Below are 17,301 nucleotides of genomic sequence, written 5' to 3' on the forward strand. Positions count from 1 at the left end.
ATCACTTTTGGTATAAGATTAAAAAACGTGATTCCACAGTGTATCAAATATTATTTTGGCTTAATGTTCTAAGTCAGTTAATGAATCAGCCCCTTTACGCCATATTCAGTCAAAAAAACTTCCCGATGCCCCCTATTGAACTGCTGGCTCAAGGCATCAACTTGGCCTAAATTTCATCCACTCTTCTGGTGATCAGGAAGGTCTTTAGTCTTGTATTACTACCCAATTTCCATGCATCATGGTGGAATATAAATTTTATATAAATATACATATGCAAATACATACACACAATGACAAAAAGAAAACAAGATAAAAAGAAATGTGTGTCTGGACACAAAAGGTCAGGCACTGTACACATACCGTGCTGTTAGTGAAACGATTTAAATATGCTGTGATGACACCACATTTGCTTCCTGTGAAGAGCTGACAACTGTCTGGCACCCATGCACAGCTTGTGACCTTTAGTGAAAATAAAACACTTTACATTACAATACCTTTGCAGTGGGGTTTCCTTCTAAAAATACAGTTGCTTAAACATTTCCTAAGAATGATGAATATCAGCATGATACATGATCTACACTGAACATGATTGATTGATTTTGCAGTGGTGCCCATTTCTCCATTCCACTTAACAAAGGCCTTCTTTGTTTGCCCTATTAAAGATGCAATGATGCTGTAGCAAAATTATCTAAAGTGGAAAATTAGTCTTTGCGTAAGACAATGTTAGAGTTTAATGGACCACCATAATTAAAAATAAAGATGAAGAAGTGATATGTTTCTATAAATGAATCAAAACACTATTTCCTATTAATACCCGGTATTCACGGATGATATAGCCAACATTTTTTTGAACTTCTGAGATGCACAAAACACAGTTTTAAAAGTATTTTTAAAAGTAACTTGATTGTATAAACAGTCAGTGGAGACTATATGAAGTACTTTTAGGGTACTGTTGTTCCGGGGGCAAATAGAAATTGCTGGGGAATGAGATCCCCTGAGTTAATGGTATTCTAATCACCACTGTTTCAAGCTGCATTCTTTCTCTGTAATTCTCTTTCATGATTCATCAGACTTTCTCCCAGTCTTTCAGTCTTTAGAAAACCTAAACCTACTTTAGCTTAGCTCTGTTTTAGAATACTATAATGATTATATACTGGCACCTCAAAGTACAATACTGTACTACTCTCTCACCTTCCTAACTCCCAATTTTGCCTAACCCCAGTTAAGCCAATTTGCTTTCGTTCTTCTTCTCACAGTTGGCCAAACAGCTACTTTATTTTTTACAGTTTTTGTTTATGCTTTTGATCTTTGCCCTTCTAAAACCATGTATGTGATATGTTATTCAGATTGTTTCAGACCTTAGGATCTCTTTGGAAAGCCATTACCTAAAATTCATTTAAATATTAAAAAAAACAACAGGATTGTTTGTCAGTAATATGGATCTATGCAGAGTAAAAGGAAATTAGTTAAAAAAAAAGAATTTTTTTTTTGCTTAAAATGGACTCTATGGGTAATGGCCTTCTAGTATTTATTACTTTTCTGGATAACAGATACAAAAACTATTATTATTCCATCTTCAGTCCTTTGTCAGGCAGTCTGGTACCCAGGGCCGCCATCAGGGGGGGACAGGGGGGACAAGCGTACCGGGCCCGGGCATGAAGGGGGGCCCGGCAACGCTGCATTTTTTTGAAGATCCGGGCCCCCCTTACGAGCGCCCGAGCCGTACGTCTTGCCTCTTCAGTGCCGAATGCGGAAGTGCCGAAAAGCCGAAGCCGATGCGACGAAAAGACCCGAAGTCACGGAAAAAGCCGAAGTCCCGAAGTCACGAAGAGCCGAAAAGACCCGAAGTCACGAAAACAGCCGAAGTCCTGAAGCAGCGCAAAGACCCGAAGTCACGAAAACAGCCGAAGCCGAAGTCCTGAAGCGGTGAAAAGACCCGAAGTCACGAAAGGAGGCGAAGTTGAAGTACTGAAGCCATGAGTTCAATTCTACTGAACACCAGTTTGTGTTTTTTTTTTTTTTTAATCCCCTGGCCACCAATGTATTATTTTAATATTCTATAGGCCCCTGCCACCAATCTTTTTTTTAAAACTTTTGTTTTTGGGGCCCCAATTTTTTTTTAACTCGTAAGGGGCCCCTTGCCACCATTGTTTTTTTTGGGGTTTTTTTTTAAAAAAAAAATTAATTTTCTTTTTGGTGGCCCCAAATTTTTTTAACTTGTAAGGGGGCCCCTGCCACCAGTTTTTTTTTTTTTCAAAAAAAATTGTTTTTTTTTTAAAAAATTTTTTGGGGCCCCAATTTGTTTTTAACTTGTAAGGGGGCCCCTGCCACCATTTTTTTTTTTCAAAAAAATTTTTTTTTCAAAAAAATTTTTTTTTTGGGGCCCCAATTTGTTTTTAACTTATAAGGGGGCCCCTGCCGCCAATGTTTTTTTTTTTTTCAAAAAAAAATTAATTTTTTTTCAAATTTTTTTTTGGGGCCCCAATTTGTTTTTAACTTATAAGGGGGCCCCTGCCGCCAATGTTTTTTTTTTTTTTCAAAAAAAAATTAATTTTTTTTCAAATTTTTTTTTGGGGCCCCAATTTGTTTTTAACTTAGAAGGGGGCCCCTGCCACCAATGTTTGTTTATTTTTTAGTTTTTTTACATTTTTTTTGTTGGGGCCCCAAGTTTTTTTTAACAGGGGGCCCCTGCCACCAATGTTTTTAAAAAAAAAAAAATTTTAATTTTTTTTTTTTGGGGCCCCAATTTTTTTTATAAGGGGGCCCTGACCATCAATAGCTTTTTACAACTTGTGTGGGGGGGGGTTACTTTTTTAGCGCTGATGTCTGTGTGGTCTTTTAACTGCGATGTGGGCGGGATATGGGGCGGAGCTTGGTCGTCAGTGTGGGCGGGTCCCAGGGGGCCCCAAAAATTTTGTTGTACGGGGCCCCGTGATTTCTAATGGCGGCCCTGCTGGTACCATCCACCTTGCTTGTGCTTTACTGTAAGGAAGAAGATGCTGGCATGATTTTTGTTTGGTTTCCTGCCACGTTTAACTTGAAAAACAAAAGGATATGTAATTCCTATATACATATTAACATGCTAAATTAGTATAGGGATATCCACATCACTGAAATAAATCCATATTTTCTGTATGTGCCTTTGTCTACCAGGCTGCATGTAGGGAAGAAGCACACCAACTTGTATCGGCATAAGCCTTTATCACATTTTATTGCAGAAGTTGTAGCACAAGCATTCAGGGACCAACCCCTTCCTTAGATGAAGTACTGCAAGTTGGTGTGCTTCTTCCCTACATAGCCTGGATGCTATATTTGACATAGAAGCAGTCAGAAAATTAAATGCACCCTGCAAGTTAAGTAAGTGGTGCGCAGCAGAAAAATGTTGTTATTGATCTTTGACTACCACCCTACCTCTGACATTTTTGGAGAATTATGCTGATCATCATGTCCATTAAGTGCTAACAAAAGCAATGCGCATACAAGGAACACTTACAGGACATTCAACCAAATTTATAAACATAAGGAACTTCAGAGCATAAATTAAAGGCAGCTGCTAATACAATTAACCATATGAAAGGGTACAATATTTATTCATAGTCTATCCATTTTCCATGTTTTAGCTGTCCATTCAGTTCTTTAAATTTTTATGTGCATCAGATGTGCAAACAAAGTGACTTTTAAATCTAAAAAAAGCATTTGAAAAGATAGTTCAGTCGCAGTAACTATTCTACGCTTCCAATAATTTCTTACATTTGTTAAATTAATAGGAATGTTCCCCGCACTGCCTCAGCTGTATAGTCGAATGCATCAAATCCTCCACGGGTACACCGATATCCCGATATACACTTAGCAATTTCCAAGAATGAGGAGAGCACTCAAAAGTAGCAAATTATGCTGTGATTATATTTATTCAAGGCTACTACAAGACATGTTATCAGATCCATGTTGACCCAAGGTAGTGTCACCACTACCCTTATAAACATAAAAATATAATTTATAGCATGCTGTAAAATGCCCAATATCACAGTGAAATGACATGTGAACTGACGCAAGCTTCTAGACAATTATAATGCCCCAGTGTAGTAACTACTAAAATACTACTACTCTGAAAAAAAAACTCTCTGTTGTGACAAAACAACACTTAACATTACAGAAGCACTTCAGTTGGCTGCATTGAGTTCTATGACTACATAATTAAACAGTATTTGGCTGAACATTTCTCAGTGGTGGGAGTCCCATAAGAGACAGTTTTGACAGAGCATTGTGCAGTTAAAAGCTTTATAATCCCTGTGGATAAACTAAGTATGTTGCTCTCAGGCAGAACTGCAAAGGTCAAAGCAACACTGGCCCTCTCTGATATTACCGCAATAGTCAGTGTGTATTCCAATTATTTAGAAGGGAAAATGGCACTGCTACTGCTCTTGGTTGTAGCACAGCATAACAGCACTGCTCCATGTATAAGTGTAAGTGAAATTACAGATGGCAATAACAAAGAGAAATGCAGATCCAATAAAGACCCTCTTTGCATAGAGATGCAGCAGGTCAAGCAGCAGTGAGGTGAAGGGAAGAGGTATTTTGTACATGGCCTGGTCTCTTCTGCAGTATACTAGAACAGCTCAGAACAATCAGCCAGAGAGTTGAAAGACGCAACTCTTTCTCCTGCCAAATTTATATTCTTCTGCTGTTATTGTATGCAACACGTTTGTTCACAGTGAAACACATGTTGCTTTTTTTTTTTTTATAAAGTGAAATATATTTTAAATAGATAGCAAAAATACCTGATGCAACTCTGAACATTGTATGAAGTTTACTGGAGGTTCACTCTGTTTGCTTTTCAGTCTCAAAATGTTATCAGCATACCCCCAGCTAAGGATTGCAGACCACTGAATATCTGTACTGTGCATGCTTCGAACACCTACAGTGAAACACAAGCTGTGTTACTTCTTTATATAGCATCATTTTTCACACAATGTCTTAGTGTTCATGACATTTACAGTAATGAATATAAACATATTATTTTTACTTCCTATACTTACCCTGCTCCTTACTGTAGATCATCATTAAGCAGAATTTCCCTGACAAGCCACATATAGCCCTGGTGGGTAATGCTTGTAAGGATCCAAACCTTTCTCCATGAGGTTGGCTGAAGCAAACACTGGGATCTGGAGCACTAGGCGACCCAACATATTCTCCCCATTTTAGCCCTTTAATCCATGGCAATGGACTCTATAAACGACATGCCATAAGCAACATTCAGTAATATGTATTCTCAATAACATTTCAGGGAACATAAGCATACCTGAGCATTCCTAAACTAAAGTATCAGTTATTAGGACTAACGGTTTTAACTGGTACAAATACAATAATAATATTACCGTATATACTCGAGTATAAGCTGAGTTTTACAGCACCCAAAATGTGCTGAAAAAGTCTACCGCGGCTTATACTCGAGTCAGCATGTGAAACATCAAAGATCGGTGCACTCACGATTGAAAAAGTTAATTGCCGGTACCTAAATAAAAGATAAAATATAATGTAGTGTACTTCTTTCCAGGGGTTAATGAAACATAGGATCTACTCACAAAATAGATTCTTGAATGTCGGCTTATCACAGCAGTTGGTATCGTATTGGTGCAGGAGAGAACCGGTTTTCTTAAATGTCTGGAAAAGAAGCTCTAATAGTGTAATATTGCCGTAGCTCTTGAATTGTCCTCCTGGAAGTGCCGCTTCTCTGTCTCGACAGGCCCAGAGACAGGGCAGCGGCGTCTCCACTTCAGCGTGTTTCGTCAGGGTTTCACAGGCACGTGATCGGATCCTCTCACCTCCCGTTAAGAGAAATCCCCCGGCCTCCATCTTGGTGTTCCTTATCGCGCATTGAGATCTGATATTAAAGGGATCCTGTCATCGGAAAACATGTTTTTTTCAAAACGCATCAGTTAATAGTGCTACTCCAGCAGAATTCTGCACAAAATCCATTTCTCAAAAGAGCAAAAAGATTTTTTTATATTCAATTTTGAAATCTGACATGGGGCTAGACATTTTGTCAATTTCCCAGCTGCCCCTAGTCCTGTGACTTGTGCCTGCACTTTAGGAGAGAAATGCTTTCTGGCAGGCTGCTGTTTATCCTTCCCAATGTAACTGAATGTGTCTCAGTGGGACATGGGTTTTTACTATTGAGTGTTGTTCTGAGATCTACCAAGCAGCGGTTATCTTGTGTTAGGGAGCTGTTATCTGGTTACCTTCCCATTGTTCTTTTGTTTGGCTGCTGGGGGGGGGGATATCACTCCAATTTGCAGTACAGCAGTAAAGAGTGATTGAAGTTATCAGAGCACAAGTCACATGACTTGGGGCAGCTGGGAAATTGACAATATGTCTAGCCCCATGTCAGATTTCAAAATTGAATATAAAAAAACCTGTTTGCTCTTTTGAGAAATGGATTTTGTGCAGAATTCTGCTGGAGCAGCACTATTAACCGATTCATTTTGAATTTTTTTTTTCCCATGACAGTATCCCTTTAAGCTCCGGCAATATCACACTATTACAGCTTCTTTTCCAGACATTTAAGAAAACTGGTTCTCCCCTGCACCATTGCGATGCCAACTGCTGCCGACATTCAAGAATCTATTTTGTGAGTAGATCCGATGTTTCATTAAGCCTGGAAAGAAACACACTACACTATATTTGGTTATCTTTTATTTAGGTACCGGCAATTAACTTTTTCAATCGTGAGCGCACTGATCTTTGATAACTTTCTGTTTCACTTATATAGCAAGTATATAGTATACGCTTATACTCGAGTCAATATAGTTTCCAGTTTTCCAAGGTAAAGTTAGGTACCTCGGCTTATACTTGGGTCGGCTTATACTCGAGTGTATACAGATTCCAACAAAATATAGAACATATAGATAAAATGATAGGAAGATGAGAACACACACATTAGCAAAGCTCAAGTAAATGTGGCGCTAAGGGCGATACGATAAAATAAAAAAAGGAATGAAAAGGTTCCCCGTGTAAAATGTCTTACAAATAACCCTATTTATTATTTATTATCATCATGTATTTATATAGCGCCAACATATTGCGTAACACTGTAAAGTAAATGTGATTATACAACTATATCACATGAGTTATATACATAGAACATATGGAGTAACATACATCACAATCAATACCGGTACAAAAGGTGAGGAAGGCCCTATGCAGAAAGACACTGTAAAGGGAAGGGAGTAATACAGAAGGTGTGGGCAAGATTGAATTAAGTGGGTGATAAATGTGGTACTGTATGTGGTGTTGCGTTTGGTAGTTAAGCAGAGTGAGGGTAGGCTTCTTGAAAGAAGTGCGTTTTAAGAGATTTCTTGAAAGAAGAAAGGTTGGGAGAAAGTCGAACAGACCATGGGAGAGAGGAGGGGTGCAACCCTTGCAAAGTCTTGAATGCGAGCAAGTGAGGAGGTAATGAGAGAAATTCGACTTAATTTCGGTTGGTCTATTTGAATTCGAATTTTGAAGTTTTTTCAATTCGAAATTTGACCCTTGATAAAAGTTACCTATAGGTCATGTTGATTTAGTTTTTTGCTGAGAGGTTTGTTTTTGTAAGTATTTGTTAGTTGAAGTTCCTAAACCTGACTTTTGCCAACCTGACTGTCCCATCTCAGCCTGTCAGTTAGAGATTCTAATGCTAACGGACTCCTGCCGCACAAATATGGCAGCCCCCTCATACAGGAACATGAGGCATCAGACAGGTAATGTAAAAGCATTGTGCAAATACTTTATGGTAAAGTTATAACTAGCTTTCAAAGGCAATATTATGATAGATATAAAAAAAAAGTTTAATTTCTGGTGTCAGTATCTCTTTAAGGTAATCAAGAACATTGGAGCAAAATGTTTTTAAAGGCAGCAGAGGAGGCATCTAGGGGAGGATTAAAGAAGCAATTAGGATGGTTGAAGGGTGCCTATTGAGGGTGTATAATAATGATGTATAATGCTGCAATTTTTCTATGTGTTTTATTCACTATAGCTGTGCAATATAGGCAGATACTCTGTTAAACTATAGTCAAAGAAGGCAAAATACATTCAGGTGACCCTTAATCCCCATTAAATGCTTCTATAACATAGGCAGTAAAATATATTTACAATAATATTTAAGGTTTCCTTTGTGTTAACCATTTTAATCAAACAAATATCTATGTGTACAACAAATATGCAGAGGGCAAAGGATATGCAGCAGTGATACATGTTGCGCCCTTATTCTGAAGTGATGGTGACCACAATGAATCACCATACCTTCAGAATAAGGGTCATCTGTAAACTCAATAATTTATGTATAATATAGTAGATAAACTGCTAAGGATAGCAATGCACAGAACATGCAAGAAAAAAGTAAAAAGAGTCAAAGAAAGCAAGAATAGGGCATTCCTACTAAGTTTCCAAAAATTTTAATTATTTTGCAAATAATACTCATGGAATTGATGGTATTGAAACACAAAACTAAACTAAAGATTCTATAGAGATAATACATTTTCTACTTTATTTAATATTAATTTATGTAAGCGTTCATTACCATAAATGTTGTACATTATGTTTTGGGCTTATGCACCAGCCACCACATTCCTTTAGCAGTGGATCTGTGCCTCTGAAGATGCCCACTGTAACTCTTAATCTTATCTGCTGATTCACTGCACACGCTCTGTGTTGTTGTCAGTTACTGAGCTTAGGGGCCGACTCAAAATATATGGTACACATACAATATAAATGTCACAATATAGGGCTGATTAGTAATTAATACAGATAACTACTACATGGCAGCACATAAACTAGTGCAACTAGCATCAGAATTAAATAATCAGCCCTGTAGCATCAGCTTTTATTACATGCCAACCTAATTTTTCCCTCCTCTGATGAAGGGCCCAATAGCACGAAACGCATCAGGAGGGTGTGGCTAACATAAGGTAGGCAGACCGGGGGGGGAGACACTGCACTGTGTTGTGTTTTGTTAATGTGTTAACATGCAATTTTGCTGTGGTTAAAATGCACAAAGAAATGTTTTAAGTGAGAAGCTGTGCATGTTTTTAATTTATGTATTATAATTGAAGTGGACCTTTGCACGGCTCTTACTACACAGATAGCATCTGCCCCAAAATCCTTAATTAAACAACCTCATTTTCTGCTTGATAATTTGTGACAACCCTTGAACTTAGCTTCTCAGCAGCTGCTCAGAGTCCACTGAGCATATGAGTGTCGCAGACACTTCCAAAGATGGTGACCCCCAAGTTTGAAGGCCTGGATCATTGAGAAGCTAAAACGTTAGGCTGGTGCAATAAGTTCATTATATAAAATATGGCATTTTACTTATATTCATTTTTAGGCTTTAGTTCTCCTTTAACACTAAGCATATACTTATTACCTTACAGTTTTGATAAAGCAAACATAAAATGCACACATAAAACAAAAGTTAATAGATCATATCAAAGGAAAAAGATTGTTTACATACTGGATGACCAACATCCTTATTGGTGTCTCTGTTGTCTCTGAATGCAAGCTGTACTAGAAGTCCCATAGCAGCAGGAAGTTCGCCTTCCATCAGAAGTCTGGAACCTGGCCTGCTCACATGTGCAGAATGAAAAATTTGGCGTGGAGTTTGTCCATATGTTTTTATCATTGTCTCTAAGGCTCTTCTTTGAACAGGGTCTTCAACTGCAGAAACATCCATTCCAAAGTAGGTCTGTAAACAAAAATAAAACCTAATTCAGCATTTATGCTCAGCAAAATAATTTAGCAATTCTCTCTCTCTCTCTAGGAATTAAAGCATGAATGAACCAAAAACCTGTACAAAATTTACTAAGGTATCCTACTCCTTTTCCTGCTTAAAATGTTACCACATGCTCACAGGCTACAATCCTGTAAAGTTGTTGGGAGTTAATTGTGACAACCCATGAAAAAGGTCAAAGTGCACAGCCTCTGCTTTGTTTGGCAGGATAAATGACAGGAGACTGGTAAAACCCATAACATACTTGTTGGCCAGCCATCCATTGATAGGATGATTGGCTGTCTATACAGCACTAGGAAATAATCTACAATTGGGCTTACATATGTACAAAGCCGCTCCTGCGGCAGTGAGTGGCCAGTTACCAGGGGTGGCAAAAAGCTGCCTCTGATAACTTTTAAGAGACAATTTTATGTTATTTAACATTTTCACTGACAGCCAATTTGGCCAAGTTGGAACTTCTATTGCCAGACCGTTTTTGAAAATTTTTTGCTCTTTCACTTTAGGGGACTTTCCTGGAGGGGGGGGGGGGTATTTTAGTTTACCCACGAAAACAAGATATTGTTTTTTTCAGGACAACCTAAGCTTTCAAAATATGCTAGAATTTAGTTGCCATTCCAGTCCTGTAAAAAGATATGGGCTTCTAAGTGTATAAAAAAAATAAAATAAAAAAAAAACAGTTTCACATGATACAAACGCATATATCAGAAGCATAATTTATTTTATGCATGAGAACATGGCAGATTTGGAAAGTTCTGTGTCTCCTGAACGAGCCAATACCAAATATATATAGTTTTATGGAGATTTCTCACCTCTATAGATCAAAAACTCCGAAGCAGTAAACTACCAAATTTCCAAAGCACCGCTCCACAAAACTGAATACAACTGATTTCAAGGCCAAACATTCCACTAACAGTAGTTTTACCCTAAAAAACGATCCCTTATTGGAAAGAACAGATTCTAACTAGTTCAAAATGGGTAAATATATATTTGTACTCCAAACTACCAAGTTGCAATTCTTTCCTAAAGTTAGCAGTTTTAATAAAAATGTGTTACATTTTTGAAAAATTACCTCAAAGTGTCCAGTCTACAGCATTGTATCTCCCACATATCATTATATAGCAAGATACAACATTCAAATATGAAAGCTCAGGGTCCGCTGAACAGTTTGATGCCCAATATGCATAGGTACACCTAAGTATGTGGCGTATAGGGGCCCCAGAACGAAGACACCCCATATGAGTTATAAGTTCTGGAATTCCAAATACTGCAAAAATCAACACATTTACAACAGTTTTCAAGAGGCAAAAGTACAAAAATGTATGTTCACCCCAGAAAACCATATACTTTTGGAAAGTACACATTCTGACGAATCTAAAATGGGTATCATAATTCTATGACATTGCCGAAAATCAACTCGATATTGCAACTCTGAAGCATCGTATCTCCCACATATTATATACCAAGATAAAATACCCTAAATATGAAAGCCCGGGGTCCGTGAACAGTTTGATGCCCAATATGTATAGGTACACCTAAATATGTGGCGTATAGGGGCCACAGAACGAAGACACCCCATACGAGTTATCAGTTCTGGAATTCCAAATACTGCAGAAGCCACAAAAAAGAAAGCTCTCTGTTTGATTTCAAATTAAGCAGAGAAATCCCTGTCTAAGGCAGGATTTTTTGTTCTCGTTTGGTGTGTGAAGGTGTTAGCTACTTGGTGAGTGAATTTTGGGGAGTTTTGAGTTGATTTACTTTATTTAAAATCGATTTTTATTTTGACCCAGAAAGTGAGTGATTGCTAGCCCAGTTCCCTTCACTTCCTGTGGGCTACAAAACTCACTGACAGATCCCCTACCCCTCCCCCACACCTGGGTGTCAGTTTCACTTGTTTTTTTGTATTTAGTTTCAGCTGAAATTTATCACTATTTGCACAGATTGTGTGTGTGCTTTAATTTTTATCCTTGTTTTGTAAGGAGAGAAAGCTAAAGGGAGAAGGATTTCCATTTTCTAGTAGCAGTGCAACTCCCAGGCACCTGCTCACATTAACCCTCTCCCTGCTAAAGCTTCTCATTTTAATGTGGGAGGGAATAAAAAACAAAATTATAAAAAAATACCGCTCCTAAAGGAAAAGGAGCTGAAAAACCTGGCTGTAGCTATGCTAAAAAGCACCAGTCACAGCCTTTGTCAAAAAGCTCCACTGCTTCTGTCTCTGCTGCTGCAGCCAATGTGACCCCTGCTAAAAGTTTTGCACAGGCAGTAGCTACCGGCAACAACCCAAGCCAAGTCACTGCTGGGGTAGAGCAGCTTACAAGGAAGCATGGGGTTAGATGTCTAATGTCAGGAGCTCATGGCATAGAAACTTATATAAAAGCTGCAGCAGAAGTGGTATAATATTTGCCCGTACACTAACTGCAGTGCATACTCTAGTGCAGAGAGGCATAACAGTAGGGGGTAGATATATCCCTGTAGAACCCCTAGAAGGATTAGGCATGAAGATAGTCTTATCTAATGTGCCCCCCTTCCTGCAAGACCATTTATTGCTACCCAATCTGCAAGCCCTCGGTGAAATAAAGTCAACTATTTCTAAACTTCCCTTGGGTTGCAAGGAGAGCAGATTGAGACATATCCTCTCTTTTAAATTACTTTTGGTGCAATTACTTTTGCCTCGGGGTCAAGATACTATTGAGGGGTCCTTTGGTGTTCCATTTGAGGGGGTGCTGTATAAAACTTTTTACTGCACAGAAGAAGTGAGGTGCTTCCTTTGCAAGAACCGAAGGGCATATTAAGACTGCAGTCTGTGTTCCTGCCCCCAGTACCTCTAATGCAACATCATACCCTGCTACAGCTATTGCTGCAGGCTCCTCAAAGGAGAAATCCCCTTCAGTAAAGAACCTTAAGGTGGTTGTTACACAACCCACCTCTGAAACCTCCAAACCTCCTCCTTCTTCACTCAAGTTATCTAAGGATGCAGCCTACATTTCAATTTCAGCAAAAGAGAAGGGGGGGAGGAATGTCAATGCATCCCCCAGTGCTGCAGTTGTTTTTGCCAAAAACCAACTTAAAGAGGACCCGTCACCCAAAAAAATTATTCAAAATCCTATTTTATCAGATTAGTCAAGGAAAATGAACTTTAGTTACACTATATAAATTATTTGAATCTTGTTTCCTTCAGTCTGGGATTTCATAATTATAACAAGCAGGCAGCAGCCATTTTGTGGACACTGTTATTTAAGACAAGTCTTGTATCGTCTCAGAATCTTGTTTGCGCACCAGAATGGGGGACCCGACTTCCATCCCCATGCCCTGGCTACACAATTAAATGGTAAAGAGAACTGGGGAATGTGGGGAGAGCAGTGACATTTAGGAAGTGCTGAATTGAAAGTGAAAGTAATTGTCTGCCCCGCCTCTATGCCACGGGCATAGAGGCGGGGCAGACAATATTTAATTGACAGCTGAGATTTTTAAATGAGCTTACAACAGCTATGAATGCTTAAATAAAAAACAGAAATTGGATTTCATGTTTAATTTGAAAAGGACTTTTATTATACAGATTTTAGTGTCTGGGTGACAGGTCCACTTTAACCCTGTTATGAGCACTCCTAAGGGTGTGGGGGTACCTGTCGTGGTGGGAGAGTAGCATTTCCTCTTCAAATGACAAGAAAAAAATGGAAATTTAAATCCAACAGGTTGTTACCCAAGGAATGGGTTTCAGTGGTCAATGATGGAGCACCCCCATCCAAGAGCAAAAAGGGCAGCAAAACATCTGCTCCTCATGTGGTGATATTGTCTGGTCCAACTGTTGGATGCAATCAACTGGTGCCAGACCATGCACCTATAGACTCAGTTGGGGAAGAGGAGATAAATGGTCTGGAGAAATTTGAACAGGGGATTATGGGTCTCCCCACAGAGTCAGGGGTGATACATCTGTCTCCAACAGGAGATCTTCCCCTGGAGTACAAAAGGACAGCTAATGAAACCCCTGCAGAGTGGGCCGTAAGTGTTCCTGAGGTGCTGAGCTTTGGGAACTACAACCAGCCTCAGTGTTTAGTGCCTCAGGGTATTTCACTCCCAGAAATGGAGAATATTGGGACAACCCCCATACAGGACCATGCAGACAATGCTGTGTGGGAGGATAATGAGGCTGGAGTTGTAAATATGGAGGACAGCAAGACAGACTCGGTAAGGTCTACTGTGCATGTTAAGATCTCTCCTCCATTCTCTTCCACTGATCCCAATGTTATTGCCATTCAGGAGGCACAGGAGGCAGTGGAAAGGGCAGAGGTTGCCCATCGAGCCTCTAAAGCTCCTGTTGATAAGGAGCCAATTCCATCTGCTACACCTGAGCCAAACACCTCCAAAGGTGTTCCAAGTAAAATTAAAGTATTATCTGAGCCATTGCAGGGTCTCCAGATAGCAGGTGCTTCTGATCCTTCTCCTGCAACTTCTTGTGTAGATATTATCAAAGCTCCAGTGGAGAGGGGGAATTATCAATCCCTTAGCCAAGAAGAGTTCATGGATGAGGGGGACATCGAAGAGGAGGTTGACACAGTTGTGACAAATCCTTCTACCCCAATTGTCCCAGCTGAGGAACTCAAGATGTTTTTTGAGAGCACCCTTGGTGTTAAATTGGAGAAGAAGCTACATATGGCTCTAGAGAAGTGGCATGATTTGACTTTGGTGATCAGTTCTGTGAGACAATACATCAAGGTCATACTCCTAGGAGGGTACTATGTGAGTTTCCTTCCATATCACTCAGGAGCTTGAAGCGACCTGGCATCTGGAATGGAAGGGCAGAGTCTTTTTTAATCACCTCACATGGACGTCATGTGGGGTGGTGACCTTGTTCTCAGAATCCTTCCAGCCAGAGGTACTGAGCGTTAATTCTGTCATCCCAGGCCGTCTGTAACATCTCCAGGTACGGGAGTCTAGTGGAACATACAATCTGATAAACTTGTATGCCCCAACTACTGGACCAGAGAGAAATCATTTTTTTGAAAGTTTATCAGCCTATATGGAGACAATTGACTCAGATGAAGCCGTGATTATAGGGGGTTATTTCAATTACACCATTGAGGCTCGGGACCGAAATGTTCCCCAGAAAAGGGATTCATCTGAGTCAGCTTTGCGGGAACTCATTGCCCATTTCTCCTTGGTAGACATCTGGAGAGAACAACACCCAGAAACCGATGCTTTCACCTATGTTAGGGTGAGGGATGGCCGTGTGTCTCAGTCACGGATTGATAGGCTTTATATATCTAGCCATATTATGTCACGAGTTTGGTCCAGTAATATTAGCTTGGCCCCCTTTTCGGACCACAATTGTGCTTCTTTGATAGTGGCAGTTGCACCATTTCTGCCCAAAGCAGCCTATTGGCACTTTAATAACAGCTTATTAAAGGATGAAGGGTTTGCAAAGGCAGTCCGGGAAATGTGGAAAGACTGGAAGGGTTATCAGGATGAATTTGCCACACTGAGTCAATGGTGGGATGTAGGCAAGGTTCACCTAAAGCTCTTGTGTCATGAGTATACAAAATGTTTGAGCAGACAGAAAAACGCAGAGATTGAGGCTCTAAATAGGGAGGTGCTTGATCTTGAGCAAAGGCTGTCAGGCTCTGAAGACCAAGCCATACAGTGTGAATATGTAGAAAAGAAAGAGACTCTGCTTAACATGGAACAGCGACAGGCTTGTGGTGCTTATGTGCAAAGCCGCATGCAGTTACTCTGTGATATGGATCGTGGCTCGCGTTTCTTCTATGCTCTGGAGAAGAAGAAGGGGAACCGAAAACAAATCACATGCCTTCTTGCAGAGGATGGCACCCCCCTTGAAGATCCGGAGGCTATCCGGGACAGAGCCAGGTCCTTCTATCAGAATCTTTTTTTCTCCGGATCCCATCTCTCCGGATGCCTGCAGGGAGTTATGGAATGGGCTTCCAGTGGTCAGCGAGGGTAGAAGAGAGAGAGAGGTTGGAAAAACCAATCACTCTGAATGAACTCTCTCAAGCACTCCACTTAATGCCCTATAATAAATCTCCAGGGCTGGATGGATTGACTGTAGAGTTCTTCCAGTTCTTCTGGGATACTCTGGGACATGATTTCCATAGGGTTCTTAATGAGGCCCTCAAGACCGGTGAGATGCCACTTTCGTGTCGTCGAGCAGTGTTATCACTGCTACCTAAGAAGGGGGATCTCCGCCTTATTAAGAATTGGCGACCGGTCTCATTGCCCAGCACAAAATTGTAGCCAAAGCTATATCACTCAGGCTCAAGTCTGTGCTGGCAGAGGTGGTTCATCCTGACCAGTGCTATACAGTCCCCGGCCGGACAATGTCTTTCTGATTCGGGATTTACTACATTTTGCCCGGAAGGCTGGTCTATCTCTCACTTTTCTCTCCCTGGATCAAGAGAAGGCATTTGACAGAGTAGATCACCAATATCTTTTAGGCACTCTGCAAGCCTATAGCTTTGGCCCACAGTTTGTGAGCTATCTGAAAACACTGTACACCTCTGCAGAGTGTCTAGTTAAAATCAACTGGTCTCTGACTGCACCTCTGGCCTTCAAACGCGGAGTTCAACAAGGATGTCCTTTGTCGGGACCGCTGTATGCACTGGCCATTGAGCCTTTCCTGTGTCTACTAAGGAAGAGGCTTACAGGACTGGTGCTCAGGGAACCTGACATGAGGGTAGTTCTTTCAGCATATGCTGATGATGTCATAATTGTGGCCCAGGACCTAATTGATCTTGAGCGAGCACAAGAATGCCAAGAGGTTTACGCTGCTGCCTCATCAGCTCGGATCAACTGGACCAAGAGCTCAGGCCTTCTGGAAGGTCCTCTACATGTAGATCCGTTGCCTTCTGCTTTTTTGCGACATCTCGTGGGAGACTAAAGTCATCAAATATTTAGGTAACTGTCAGCTGAAGAGCGTCCTGTTCCACAGAATTTTATTGAACTTGAGCATGTTCTTACCCGCCTGGGAAAGTGGAAGGGTCTAGCTAAAATGCTTTCTATGAGGGGGAGGGCTTTGGTGATTAACCAGCTGGTGGCCTCTCAACTCTGGTATAGGCTGACATGTCTTAGCCCAACTCAAGAATTTATTGCTAAAATCCAGAGATGGTTGCTTGACTTTCTCTGGATGGGAAAGCACTGGGTCTCTGCAGGTGTTTCAAGCTTACCCTTGAGAGAGGGAGGACAGGGAGTTGTATGCATACGCTCTCAAGTACATACTTTCCGTCTCCAGCAGATACAGAGATACTTGTATGCAGATCCTTCTCCACAGTGGTGTACCCTAGCATCCAGCTTTTATCATCAGGTACGCAACATGGGGTATGACCGGCAATTGTTTGTCATAGAACCTGAAGGATTCTTAAGAAGCCTCTCACTATTGCCGGCCTACTACCAAGAGACTCTAAAGACCTGGAGCATGGTAACTGTGCTAAGGCAAGGAGGCATTCAGGAGGAGGACATTCTAACTGAGCCCCAACTTTACAATCCATCTTTAAAGACTAGGATGTTGGAGTCCACCAGCATCCGCCACCGCC

At 40.5% G+C, this 17,301-nt stretch overlaps 1 protein-coding gene across 4 annotated transcripts in view; it reads right to left on the reverse strand.

Moving 5' to 3' along the window:
- LOC101027285 (lysosomal-trafficking regulator) overlaps window positions 1-17,301 on the reverse strand; it is a 223,919-nt gene that overhangs the window by 20,197 nt on the left and 186,421 nt on the right. For all 4 annotated transcript variants that reach the window (XM_018263118.2, XM_018263117.2, XM_018263120.2 and 1 more), the window contains 4 exons: window positions 9,488-9,718; window positions 5,037-5,226; window positions 4,779-4,915; window positions 361-459 (listed from right to left, as the gene is read on the reverse strand). In XM_018263118.2, the coding sequence (XP_018118607.1) occupies window positions 361-459; window positions 4,779-4,915; window positions 5,037-5,226; window positions 9,488-9,718 (657 nt within the window). The remainder of the gene's footprint in view (window positions 1-360; window positions 460-4,778; window positions 4,916-5,036; window positions 5,227-9,487; window positions 9,719-17,301) is intronic.

The sequence above is a fragment of the Xenopus laevis genome, chromosome 5L (assembly GCF_017654675.1).
Source record: "Xenopus laevis strain J_2021 chromosome 5L, Xenopus_laevis_v10.1, whole genome shotgun sequence".
Classification (NCBI taxonomy): Eukaryota; Metazoa; Chordata; class Amphibia; order Anura; family Pipidae; genus Xenopus; species Xenopus laevis.